This window comes from Hyaena hyaena, unplaced genomic scaffold (genome assembly GCF_003009895.1).
Source record: "Hyaena hyaena isolate Hyena2069 unplaced genomic scaffold, ASM300989v1 scaffold_158, whole genome shotgun sequence".
Classification (NCBI taxonomy): Eukaryota; Metazoa; Chordata; class Mammalia; order Carnivora; family Hyaenidae; genus Hyaena; species Hyaena hyaena.
Window position 1 is genome coordinate 913,766 of NW_024080790.1, and position 12,424 is coordinate 926,189.

The 12,424-nt window shown below is 46.8% G+C and overlaps 1 protein-coding gene across 2 annotated transcripts in view; it reads left to right on the top strand.

The window, feature by feature from the left end:
- Positions 1-12,424, top strand: part of TGFA (transforming growth factor alpha) — a 109,825-nt gene that overhangs the window by 33,228 nt on the left and 64,173 nt on the right. For both annotated transcript variants that reach the window (XM_039239515.1, XM_039239516.1), the window contains exon 2: positions 2,910-2,963. In XM_039239515.1, coding sequence (XP_039095446.1) covers positions 2,910-2,963 — 54 coding nt within the window. The remainder of the gene's footprint in view (positions 1-2,909; positions 2,964-12,424) is intronic.

Sequence of the window (12,424 nt, forward strand, 5' to 3'; positions counted from 1 at the left end):
GTGGTTAGAGGGCTGCTGAGTGGTGTGATGATTAAACACTGTCTCGGGCATGGGCGTGGGACAGACTTGAACTTGACTGCAGGAGCTTGGGCAAATTCTTAACCTCTGTAAGCCTCAGTTTCCTCACCTGTAAAACCGTGTGTTTCCAGAGGCTGAACCAGATGGCAGGGAGGCTGGGAGGTGCCTAGATCACGGACGCAATAAGATAGCACAGAAGCTGTACCCGGTCTGGTCTGGGACCCTTGGGAAAGCAGAGGCCTCATCTCTCATCACCAGAAGTTGTGCCTGAATGGAGAGTGCAGAGAGACACTCAGGGCATTAAGCAGTTTACTGGGGGACTTTGAGGGTATAGAACGCAACTGTTCTTCTCTGTGTTGCTCAAATTATGAGTAAAAACTCAGTGTCTCTCATCTGTGGAACATGGTGGTTTTTGCAAACTCCACTTCATCCCCAGAACGCCTTTGTAAGAGTTGGGCAGCTGATCGTTTATGGGTGGGGGACCGAGTGGATGGAGTAACTTGCCCCACAGCTGGGGTGGTGGCTGCCCCACGTACACCAGAGAGTCGGTGTCCCTCTCTGCTCCGTCCTGGCTGCATCTGTACAGTATTTGCTTTCCTATCATGGTTTTGCTCTAGCAGAGATGGATATGGAGACCAGAAACAGTACTGGCTCTGCTATCGATGACCAGCAGGATATGGGGCCAGGGAGGGAGGCTGGGAAGTTCAGGGACAGTTTGCAATAGGCCAGCGATGCTTCCTCAGAGGTATGCAAAGAATTCCCATGTCCTTTATGTTACTCTGGGTCACTGGCTGACCTTGGCCCAGAGTGGTTTGTGGCAATACCAGCAGAGTCAGATCGTGGCAGGTCCCCAGCTGGCAGTGTGGAACCTCTAAAACCTTCCCTGGCCTTGGCAGGAATGCCTCACTTTGATGCTTGGTGTGTGGATTACAGACTTTACTGTTTAAATATGTCCAGAGGAACCCTAAGAGCTGTGCTTCCAAAATGAGCAGCAAGAAAGAATTGCACGGGGAAGGCATTTGATTTTACTCCCGTTCTCTCCTTGCCCCCTGCCCCTCCTCTACCCAAATATCTGATTCCAGGACACTGTAGCAGTACTTGGGAAATCCCTGCCAGGCCTCCAGGTAAAGGAGTCTGAAGTTTTTATGACGTTTCTTCTTTCAAAGGCCTATAGGAAAGTCATGAGCATGATTGCTTTACCTGTTACGAATATCTTTCTCGCCTGAGAGTCCAGGCCTTCTGTTTCTCTGCCCCGACTGACAAGGGGAGAGGAGTCCTCACAACATGCATAGCAGGGGCTTGGGCTAGTCTTGTGCAGTGGAGCGGTGATAGCACAGAACCCTACTTATTTTCTGTGCTGACTTGGTCCAGCTGCCTTCCAGGCTAACCAGCCTGTGTGGGGCCGCCATGGCATCTTTTTGCCTTTAAGTTTTAGGAAGTCATTTTAATTTAGTTCATGCTGATTGCATAACCCCCAAGAGGTTCCTTCTTCATTGGAACTTTGCTGCTGTTTCCAGAAACTTCTGGTACTGTGACGTGAGGGCACATAAGTTCATCTACTAGCAGGGGCAGATTTATGGGTGTGTGACCTGTGTAGTCTCACGCAGCCCCATGCTCAGATGGGCCTGTGCTTGGAGGTTAGTGCTGTGCACCTGTAGTCTTGAAATTCTCAGTAGTTTTATCGTCAACTTTATAGTCTGTAAGTGAACTCCAGTGAGACAATGGAGTGTGTCCTGGGGACTTGGAGCCTTGGCCCAAGTTGATCCTAGCAACTACCATCTAGTGCCCCTCAGTGGGTTCTCACCCCTGCCACACTCTGCCCCATTGGGCCTGGACACAAGAAAAGTTGGTGTTAGGTACATGTACCCCATGGCATCTTGGGACCGGACATGGTGGCAGCTGTCCCCACCCTGGGCTGGCAGCTCCACGGCATGTTCAGTGGGTGACTAGATAGGGGCAAGGGTCTGCCCCACCTTGGTCGAGGTACCTGATGCGTTCTGACCACAGAGGCTGTAATAGCCTCAGGGATCAGCTGTCTGCTTCAGTTGGGGTCCCTGAGAAGAAGAAAGACCCTAGATTGCCCTGCCCCAGCTGGGTCACAGCACATCCATCTAGCTTCTGGCAAGAAGGGAACCCAGCAGTGGGTTGTCGCCTGTGCATTCACTCACTTGTCACCAGGGCCCCCACATGCCTGTGAGGTGCTGTGCTCAGCCTGCAAGAACTCTCAAAAAGAGAGATGGGCATAAATAGCAAAGAGACCATCGTGACATGCACAGCATGAATGTACTTAATGTCACTGAACCATATGCCTGAAAGTGATTGCAATCGTAAATGTTCTTTTTTTTTTTTTAATATTTTTTTATTTATTTCTAGGAGAGAGAGACAGCGTGAGCACGGGAGGGTCAGAGAGAGAGGGAGACACAGACTCTGAAACAGGCTCCAGGCTCTGAGCTGGCAGTCAGCACAGAGCCCGACACGGGGCTTGAACCCACGAACCGCGAGATCATGACCTAAGCGAAAGTCGGGTGCTTAACCGACTAAGCCACCCAGGCGCCCTGTAATAGTAAATGTTGTGTGCTTCACCACAATAAAAAAAAAAACTACATGGTATTAAAAAACAAACAAACAAATACCAGAACAGGTGGACAGAGACCATGGAAGGAAGGAAAAGGCTTTATATTGAGTACCTTTAATGGCAGTTTTTTTCCTGCTTTTTGAATAAGGGACCCACATTTTCATTTTGCGCTGAGCCCCCCAAGCTATGTAGCCAGGCCTGCCTTTTGGCCACTTTGTAAAACTCGCTGGTCTTTACCTTTCTAGTGGCCTGCCCTTGAGTCCTGAAAGGGTTTTGCTGAGCAGACTCTTACCTTTCCTCTCTTCTCCCCACACAGGTCTTCTATTGGCTGTGTGCCAGGCCCTGGAGAACACCACGTCCACCCTGAGTGGTGAGTCCCATCCCCTCCACGGGGGACGGTGCGGGAGTACGGGAAGGAAGCAGGCCTTGGCTCGTTTGTAGGCCCTGCCCTCTAAACTTCCTTGGGGGCTCTTGCCCTCTCTGCTCACACAGGGCTGTCCCCTCAGCCCTCGCTGCCCTCTGCCCCAGGGGCCAGGTCGCTCTTCTGGGAAGTCTCCCCTGAAGGAGCAGAAGGGCTGTTGCCCCTCCATCAAAGCTTGCCATCTTCCAGCTCTGCTCACAGTGTGTGTAGGCAAGGGTTGTGGACCCCGGAGCCCGCGGGACCTGAGAGCTCTGAGCCATCCTCCGTTTCCCTGCTCACGTAATCATGCACCTAAAGAGGAAGCCTGATCCCTAAACTCTTTAGTCTGCTACTGCCTGGTGATCTTTGTTTCATTATTTTATGGGTTATCTTTGACATTTCTAGGAGTATTTCCCTTATTACATTTTAAAGATCCTAGATCAGTTTATTGGAAGGTTTGGGAAACGTAGGACGCAGACCTGCCCTGGTCAGAATACCACAAAAGCATCCACTATTGCTCTATGCATCGCTTTTCGCCTTTGTCTTGATGCGCTCATATTTTTATACAGTTAGTCATGGTGAGGGAACTGTTTTGATATCCACTTTTTAAATGCAGGTTTTGGAGGTGTACGTTTTTCCATGTTGCTGGAAAGTCTTGAAATTTACCCTTGTAGTGGTGCCTGGGTGGTTCAGTTGGTTAAGCGTCTGACTTCAGCTCAGGTCATGATCTTACGGTTTGTGAGTTCAGGCCTCGCGTCAGGCTCTGTGCTGACAGCTCAGAGCTGGAGCCTGCTTTGGATTCCGTGTCTCCCTCTCTCTCTCTCTCTCCCTCCCTGGCTCGTGCTCTGTCTCTATCTTTCAAAAATAAATAAACACTTTGAAAATTAAAAAAAAAAAGAAAAAGAAATCTATCCTTGTAAAATGTCCTGATGTTCCACTAAGATGAATATGTGTGATTCAATTAAACATTCCCCATTGGATATTTATGTTACCCCTGCTTTAAATTATGATACTACCTGTTCATGCCTAGAAGCTTTTCCTTCTTAGGTTTCTTTCCTCAGGATATAGCTCTGGGAGCAAGAACAGATATATTTATGACCCTTGTAACAAATTGCCAGATAGCTTTTGAGGGAATCAAGCTAACTTTAATGCCAGTAGTGTATGAATCTGCCAGTTTCACTGTTCCCTTGCTGACAGAGAGTATGCTCTCACCTGTCACTGCTGTGGACCCCTCTGTATCTCCCTGGTTATTTCAGGGAGGTGTCTGTGGTAGGCAGGGCGTGGAGGGTGTTCTTATATATTCATAAATTCTCCAACCAACCACACAGTGTCCTTGGTACTTGGCTCTTCCCTTCCAGACCTTTCCCTCCAAACACACTAGAGGTACCATAGCCACACAGACTGCCCCTTGGAGCTGTTGTCCATGATGCATCTGAACCCTTAAGGTGTCCAAGCCACTTGCTGGCGTATGATGCCACAGAAGAAAATGCCTCACTTTCTCTGTTATATTTTGCGGGGACTGGGGTGGAAGGGTGTGTCTATCCCAAAGCAGTACTTCTGACGTCCAGGAAACCAGAGTTTCCACTTTTTTGTTACCTCCCCCATGACAGAGGGCTCAGATGTGAATATATTGGGGGTAAAGGGGGGCATTGGTTTGTGACTCCACCATGCTGGTCTCAGAATTGTCCTGTCTCCCTTCTAGGATGTATTTACCCCAGGTGCATCCTCAGCCCCTCCTGGTCCTCACTGTAGGACCTGGTGGATTAGAGCCACCTTCTCTACTGAGTCACTCAGTAAGTGATGCAGGCAGTACATTGCAGTGATGGCAAATACTGATGCTACCATCCATGGAGAGAGGGTCCTCCTGGTTATTTTACCCCTCCTTCCAGTCTCAGCCATTCACACAGACAAGAAAGACTTAGGGGATGTTGTATCTGAGCCTGTTCTCTCAGCTGTGGCTCCTGCCAAGACCCTTTAGGGTATCCCCCGTCTCTCCTGGGCAGACACGAGAAGACCTGCTATATTTATCCCAAAATGACTATCCTTGCTGTACTAGTGACCAGCTTCTGTTCTGTTTTTCTGGACTTGATCTGTGAGAATGCCTCTGACATCAACAAGTACTTGAGGTTTTTGTCTTCCTCCTTATGGTGTATCTTCAAAGAACTAGTCACATCCTACTGTGTTGCACATTACCCTATTACTGGCTGAGGGCCACTCTGTGGCCCAATGTAGTAGATGAGAGCAGGGACAATACCACAACTTCTAGTGTCCAGGGGGCCTTGAGATCCCAGAGCTGGTGGGTGGTCTGTGGAGAAGGCAGGTGGGCTGCCTGCCTGGCCTCTGCATTACTCTCTGTTTGATGGGTCAGTTAGCTATGGGTCTTGTGCCCCAGAGAGGTTGATGGATTAGCTCTTTCCATTTTTACTTACTCTCCACCCTGCCTCATTGGACCTAGACATGAGTCCAGAGAGAGCTGGTCTGGAAGACAAGTCCAAATGGCAGTGATGGTGTCATAGCCACCTCTTCAAGGACTAGGGCTTTCCAACTGAATCAGGGTTGTTTGCTTAACTTCCTCTTCCTTTAGAGTGACCTTCCTTCTCTTCGAAGACTCCTCAGGCCCTGGGAAACCTTGACTACTCCCATCCCACCCCCACTCCATTCTTACCAGACGTAACTGAAATCCTGCCGTGGGTGCAGTGCAAATGGGGGACCACCCCACCTGCCACACTCACCACCCCAACATCGAAGTGTGTGTATTGACTTCCTGGCTGATTCAATAAATAAAACTGTTTGTTACCATTAACTATGGAAATTTTCATACACACGATGAAGTAATAGTGAAATCGATCCCCACATACCTGTCACCTGGCTTCAGCAGTTAGCATCGCTATGCCATTTTTCTTTCATCTGTTCTCACACCATTTGGGTTTTTTCCTTTGCTAGGATATTGTAAAGCAAAGCCCATTTCACTGGTAAGTGATACTTCTATCTCACAGATAAGGACTTTAAAAAACAAAACGATATTCTCATTACATCAGTAAAAGTAACAACAATCCATTTTTGTTCAGTCCTTAAATATGGAGGGTAGATGATGCTGCGTTCAATTTTTTGAGCTGTACTTTTGAGCTGAACTTAATTTGCATTTCCATTAATGTTTTCGTATTTTGCTTTCTATTTAATTTCCTTTCGGGTGAACACCGTTTTTGTAAAGTGGCTCATTTGTATACTGAATGACTGACTTTCACGTCTGAGTCCCTCCTAACCCCTTATGACCTGGATGTTGGCAGGCTCACTAAGTCTCAGAGCTATCCGTTGAGATGTAAAGATAGGTTGTTGTAGGACAAAGCCATAAGGCTTTACCCATGATGTGAATGTACAGGTCTCTTCACTCAAGTAATGAGAAACAATAATGATTATAAGAAAGCTTTGATACATTTTGTGCTGGAGCACAGTCATACTCAGGATTCAGCTTTAACTTTTTGATGGAGCAGCATAAAGGGCAAACCACAAACCCTGTATGCCAATCCAAGGTGGTGCATGTACTTGAGAGAACATGGGACTGATCCTGTGTGGCTTTCTTGTGCTTTTTGGAAAAAAAAAAAAAAGTTCCATGCTCTTATTACTTGACAGTTGCCCTTGGCCTTTCTTGTTGAAGTTTCATTGGTTTCTTCCAATCCTACTCTCCCTTAGATCCCCAAATGTGAAGGGTAAATTATGCCAGAGGCAGAGGAAACTGGCATTATTGTTGTCAGTAAATGCTTTTCAGACCTCCATTTTGGGTGGGATGCTGGAGCAATACACGCCTTAGGCTGGAGGTCAGGAATGCTGTGCCAGGGCCCAGCTGGTCTCAGTTTTGCTAAGACCCTGGGCAAGTTGTTCATCTGGTTCCTGTTTGGATCTGAGTTTCCTCATCCATTGGACTTGAATCAGGAATAGCCTATAAGATTTTTCACAGGACCACTCTGATAAATTGGTAGAGACTGCTTGGAAAGCTTTGTTCGGAAGGGTTATCACGCTGCCTTGAGGCCATTAGGAAATATGGCCGTGATCAGTTATTGGTGATGCCTGCCATGGACCCAAGGTGGGGAAGCCGTGGTGTCACTGCCATGTATTTAATTCTCTTGGAACTGGGTGCTCTTTTACATTTCAGTTCTAACGTTCTAGTTGAAGAAGCAGTTCTCCTCTATCCTTGTCCTCAAGGAGCCGACCACACAGGTGACAAGAGAGCATGGGAATCCATAAATGCGAGCCTCATAACGACCTGAGGCCACCTCAGCTGACTGCTTCGTGGGTGATTTAGACAATAATTGCTGTGGGAGTGAAGTCAATAGTTGGAGGTTAGGACAGAAAATTTGTAACTGGTTGGTTGTTAATTTGTAAAGCACGCAGGGAAACATAGCTAGAGGCAGAATGAGGGCGACAGCACCTACAGCTTAGAGCATCCATCACACCCTCCCAAGGAAGGAGTTATGACCCATCTTCAAAAGGCACCTTTTAATGCCCCTTAAAAGGGACAGAATGCACCCGGTTAAGTTGTTGGGTGGCTCCTTGCTTAACCCTCCAAAGTGTTACGCATTTCCCAGGCCGCTCATCTGGTTCTCATGTTTTCATGAGACTCACTCTAATGACCAAGGGGTGTGGTGAGGGCCTTGCTCAGACACCTGGCAGCAGGCTCCGGGCTTTGCTCTGCTATCTGCCTTTCTTGATCTGTGTGCCTGTTTAAGCCTCTGAACTTCTCTTTCCTCTAGCCTGTGTATGATACCACCTATCTGGGATCGGGGAGCCTCTGAAGGCTCGCTTGAGTTAGGGTCTGGGAGACTTTTCAGAGGTGGTGGTGAAAGAAGATGGTGAAGATGTTCTGTGGGGGTGTCATTCATGGGGAAGGTCACAGGTTGGCTGGCTCGGGGAGGTGGTCAGATTTGGGTGAGGATATTGGGCTTAACAATGTAGAGAGGGCAAGCTCGGGCTGGGGGTGCACAGAGGGAGGGCAATCGGATCATACAGAAAAGTCCTTGAAGGCGTTACTTGTTTGGGAAACAGGTAGAACGTGGATCAGCCAGCAAGCAAGAGATCTGTTGATTGCTCATCTCCCCTAACAAAAGCTTTTCAGAACTGCAAACTGCTTCCCCGTTCCTTTGTCTGGAGTTTTCCCACGTGGAGCTGAAGTCATTCTAAAATTAGAAGGCTCACGTGCTCTACCCAGGTACACAGTTCACCATTCCAAATATGTGTCTGTAGCACAAGAGACGCGGTGTGCCGTGGTTCGGGGGAAAAGCACATACACCTGTGTGTGGCGGGACTTGCTTGCTGCAGAGAATGTTTGGAGGAACATGGGGCCTCAGGAGAGAATGGGGGAGTCTTTCCTTTGCTCTCTAGGATTTATCCTTGTCATCCAATTCCTCATTCGACCTTCTCTATTTTGTAAAGGAGACTATGCCAAGTGAGAGGGAAGGCAACTCAGGGCAGTAGACAGGCCAGAGGATGTGGAATCAAGAATTATAATTCTGACTCACTAGCTGTGTAGCCTTAGTAGATCTCTTCAGTTCCCCTGAACCTCAGTTCCCCATCAACAAAATTAAGGAGGGGGATTAAGGCAGTATTTTTTCAAACCCTGAGTCACAAAATCACTTTAGTGGATTACAGCGAACAGTTTTAAAAATGAAATTAAATAGCTTAGAATAGAGAATTTCAGAATAAAGGACGGTCAGGGAATGATTCATGATAGTCCTGTTTCAGTTATGAATGGGTACATACTGACTGCCATTCTGCATCATTTGCCTCTATAAACTGTACCTCTATTGTACCCTCCCTAATCTCCAGATTTATTTCTTTAGTTTACGAACTTGGACACTTAAAGTGCTATAAATCTTTCTAAACCTGTACATTACCCTCCCCATCATACACCTAGTTTTTTATAGCTGACTTCTTCATCTCTAATTTAAAGCATTTCTTTTAATCCATTCACCTTCATCAAGTCTTTCCAAAACAGTGAACTTATAATAGAAACAACCACTTATACACAGATAATTCATTAGTTTATGTAATATATAATTAAGTTATGTAAATACAGTTAGTACAACCAATGTAAACAGGTTTGGGAACAAAACACAAATGTGCTCTTGGTTAAACAGGCAGCTTAATTGGTAAAAACAAAAATGGGCTGGTAAACCAGACTAGCCAACTAACTACGTTTTTGCATCCTGATCTAGATGATTTCAGGAGAGGATGGTGCTGTGTAAATCAAGAGCTTGGTTTAAGCTGAGCTCAGTTACGAGACCATCTGCCATCTTTGAAAGAAGCAAGGCAAGTGACACAACTTGTGGATTTTTAAAAACATCAGGGCCCATAGAAGGCTTCCTGTTCTCCGACATCTTAGTTGAGGTAGCACACATTGATTAAGTACTACCTCCTCCCAGGTACAGGGCTAACCCCTGGGGATATGCAAGAGAAGTAAATGAGCCCTGCCATGAGGGCATAGGGCAGGTAGATAAATGTGGATGATTTTTATATCTCAGAGTAAAGCATCAACATAGACAGCCATGATTTACCAAGATGAATTTCTTTGAATAAAACACCCACTTGTATTATATTCTAACTTATCTTTAAAAAAAATTTTTTTAATGTATATTTTTGAGAGAGACAGACAGAGCTCAAGTAGGGGAGGGGCAGAGAAAGAGGGAGACACAGAATCCAAAGCAGACTCCAGACTCTGAGCTGTCATCACAGAGCCCAATGTGAGGCTCAAACCTGCGAACCGTGAGGTCATGACCTGAGCCAAAGTTGGACACTTAATTGACGGAGCCACCCAAACGCCCCTCAGACTTGACAGTTTTAATCGAAGTGCCAACCTCTACTTTTTATTCTCTTTATTAAATTGTGTCTTGCTCCTTTTTCCCCCCTGTATCTACGGCAAGCACGAAGACCGTTGTCAGCCATCGCTCCAGAAAACCTCATCATCTCTCTGAAGGGCCTGGCTATTATTGTGAAGGGCCCCAGAGGAGCCTGTGGAGGGACTTCAGGCACATCCATGTAGAACTCAGTCTTCTCAGAAGGAAAAAGGAAAAGGCTCTGGGTTAACAAACAGTGGGGAAAGAGAAGGGAACCAGCTACTGTCCACACTGTGTGTAGTCATGTACAGAACATGATCAGATGTTACACTGGGCTTCCATTGCGAGATGAGGTCCATAAATGCTCACTTCCCTATCAACATCGCTCTTCAGGAGAATAGTTCTCTTGTAGAAATCCAAAATTTCCTGGGCAAAAAATACATCCACAGGATTTAGACAGGGCCAAGAGTTGCTCATTTAGTATCTCAAACCTGGGAAGATGAGTTAATTCTTGAAAGAAACAACATTGAACTTGTCAGCTGCTTTGATTCAGCAAGCCACAATGGTTAAAAACAAAGCAGAAAATTTTTGGATGGTGTCTATGTGTCTGAAAAAGGAACAGTTCAGCAAGCCAATGAATAAGATCTAGGCTGTCCAGCTACAGAAACAGCAAAGTGCTGGATGATTCCTCAGCTTTTTGATATTTTAAAGGTGGAATAAAAGCTGTATATTGATTTGAGGGGGGAAAAATTGCATCTTGTCCCGTGTGGCCCAAGGTACTGAGCTGGCTTTGCCTGTGATTGGTCATTCTCATAACTGCGAGGCACATTCTCCAGAACCCAACTACACACCAGCACAGGTGAAAGGGGCTTGATTTTTAAGGAATCGGCTCTCACAGAATCATTGGAAATGCTGCACAGCCTAGCCCATGGAGTGCAGGAGCCAGAAGGATCCTCAGCTGTAGCTGTTGGTACACCCTGTACCTACCATGAAGATAGTTCTTTACCAAATCCTTCCATCTCTGTGCCTCTTAACTCAGAGTCTCCAGACAGAGAATCATATTGGTCTTGTCTTCCTTGGTCAGGCAGGGAGGGGAATTATCTCTGGCTAATGAGAATATAGGTGATTGTAATTTCCTTTGTACTTTCCTCTTTTTCTACCATGTCAGCAATGGGCATATTTCAATACTATAATCTAGAAAGGGGATGGCTAGATTTTTTAAAGGACGGAAAGGACAATAGCTCCTGTCTGTCCTCAGGTCTGTTGGTCAGTATGGATTGAGTGCATGTCTTACCCTGTGCCTGCCCTGTCACTAAGGCTCTGTGGTGTTGCTGTTTCTGGAGCAGGGGGACCTGCTTGTGGGCTGCCAGCTCCCCACAGCTTGAAGACTACACCTTGCTCCTCAGCACAGCTGGCCCTCCAGGCACCTTGCTGTTTGGAGAGATTGGTCCTGATAGGACAATCACCAGTTCACCCCCCCAATTCTGAGGGTACTTCTCCATATTCTTCTCCAGTGGTCTTTTGGCTCCTAGATCTTGATCTGCTTTTCAGAAATGCTAAGTACCTGCTACCTCTGGGTTTTAACAGAGAAGGGGGCCCTTTCTGGGCTCCTGGCCATGAGGCCAGTCTCTAGAGTGTGAGACTCTAGAACAAGACAGGTTAAATTCAAATTCTATCTCTGTCCTTTACTAGCCATGAGACCTTAAGTAAACTACTTAACCATTCTTTGCCTCAGCTCCCCTATCAATAACATAGGAATGGTCATAGCACCTGCTTGTAGGGTTCTTCTGACAATGAAGAGCTTACATGGTAAGCACTTGGAGCTGTGTGGGCATACAGTAGGTGCTCAAAGTGTGAACTGCTGCTGCTTCTATGCTCAGTATATGATTGGTGATGCGCATATTGTGAAGCAAGACCTGTATCTTCATGCTGCCTTTATCCCCTGGAGCGGCATCCTCAGGCAGTGGTTCTCCTTTCCATGTGTAGAAGAGTCCTCCTGGTGACTGCTGAAGCTCCGATTCCGGGGCCCCGCCCCAGTGTGGCCCAGAAATCTGCACTTTTAGTCCTCGGCCACATGGTACTCAAGCCCAGTGGGAAGAAGCCAATTGCACGCGTAGGCTACAGTGCGTTCTGCTGGACACACTGGCACTTCCCTTGCCTGGAATTCCTGTGCTTCCTCATCTGGACAGTGCCGGTTCCAGGAGTCTATGAAACATTTGTGTTCCACAACAGACTTTCTCACATTTACCAGAGATATTGGTAAAGAGAATCAAAAACCTCAGGGCTCACCTCATCACCTCAGAATATCCTCTTTCTCGTTATCTTTGCCTGTAGTGAAATGATGAACGTGATAGCTTGAGATAAGGGATCAGCTTTGTTTTCTGAGAGTCCAGTCCCAAGCCTCCAGCTTCTGAGTTTGGGGACAGCCTGGAGGGTCCAGTTATTTACTAATGAAGGGACCTTTAGCTAATGCAGCCAGGCCCAGATGTCCTCAGCATCTTAGCAGGCTCAGCAGCTGTTTCATTTGCGGACTCCTTCCAGATCTTTCTTCATAGTTTCCTGACTTTAAGGTTATGGCCCTGCTCCTTTATCAGGATGTGTAGG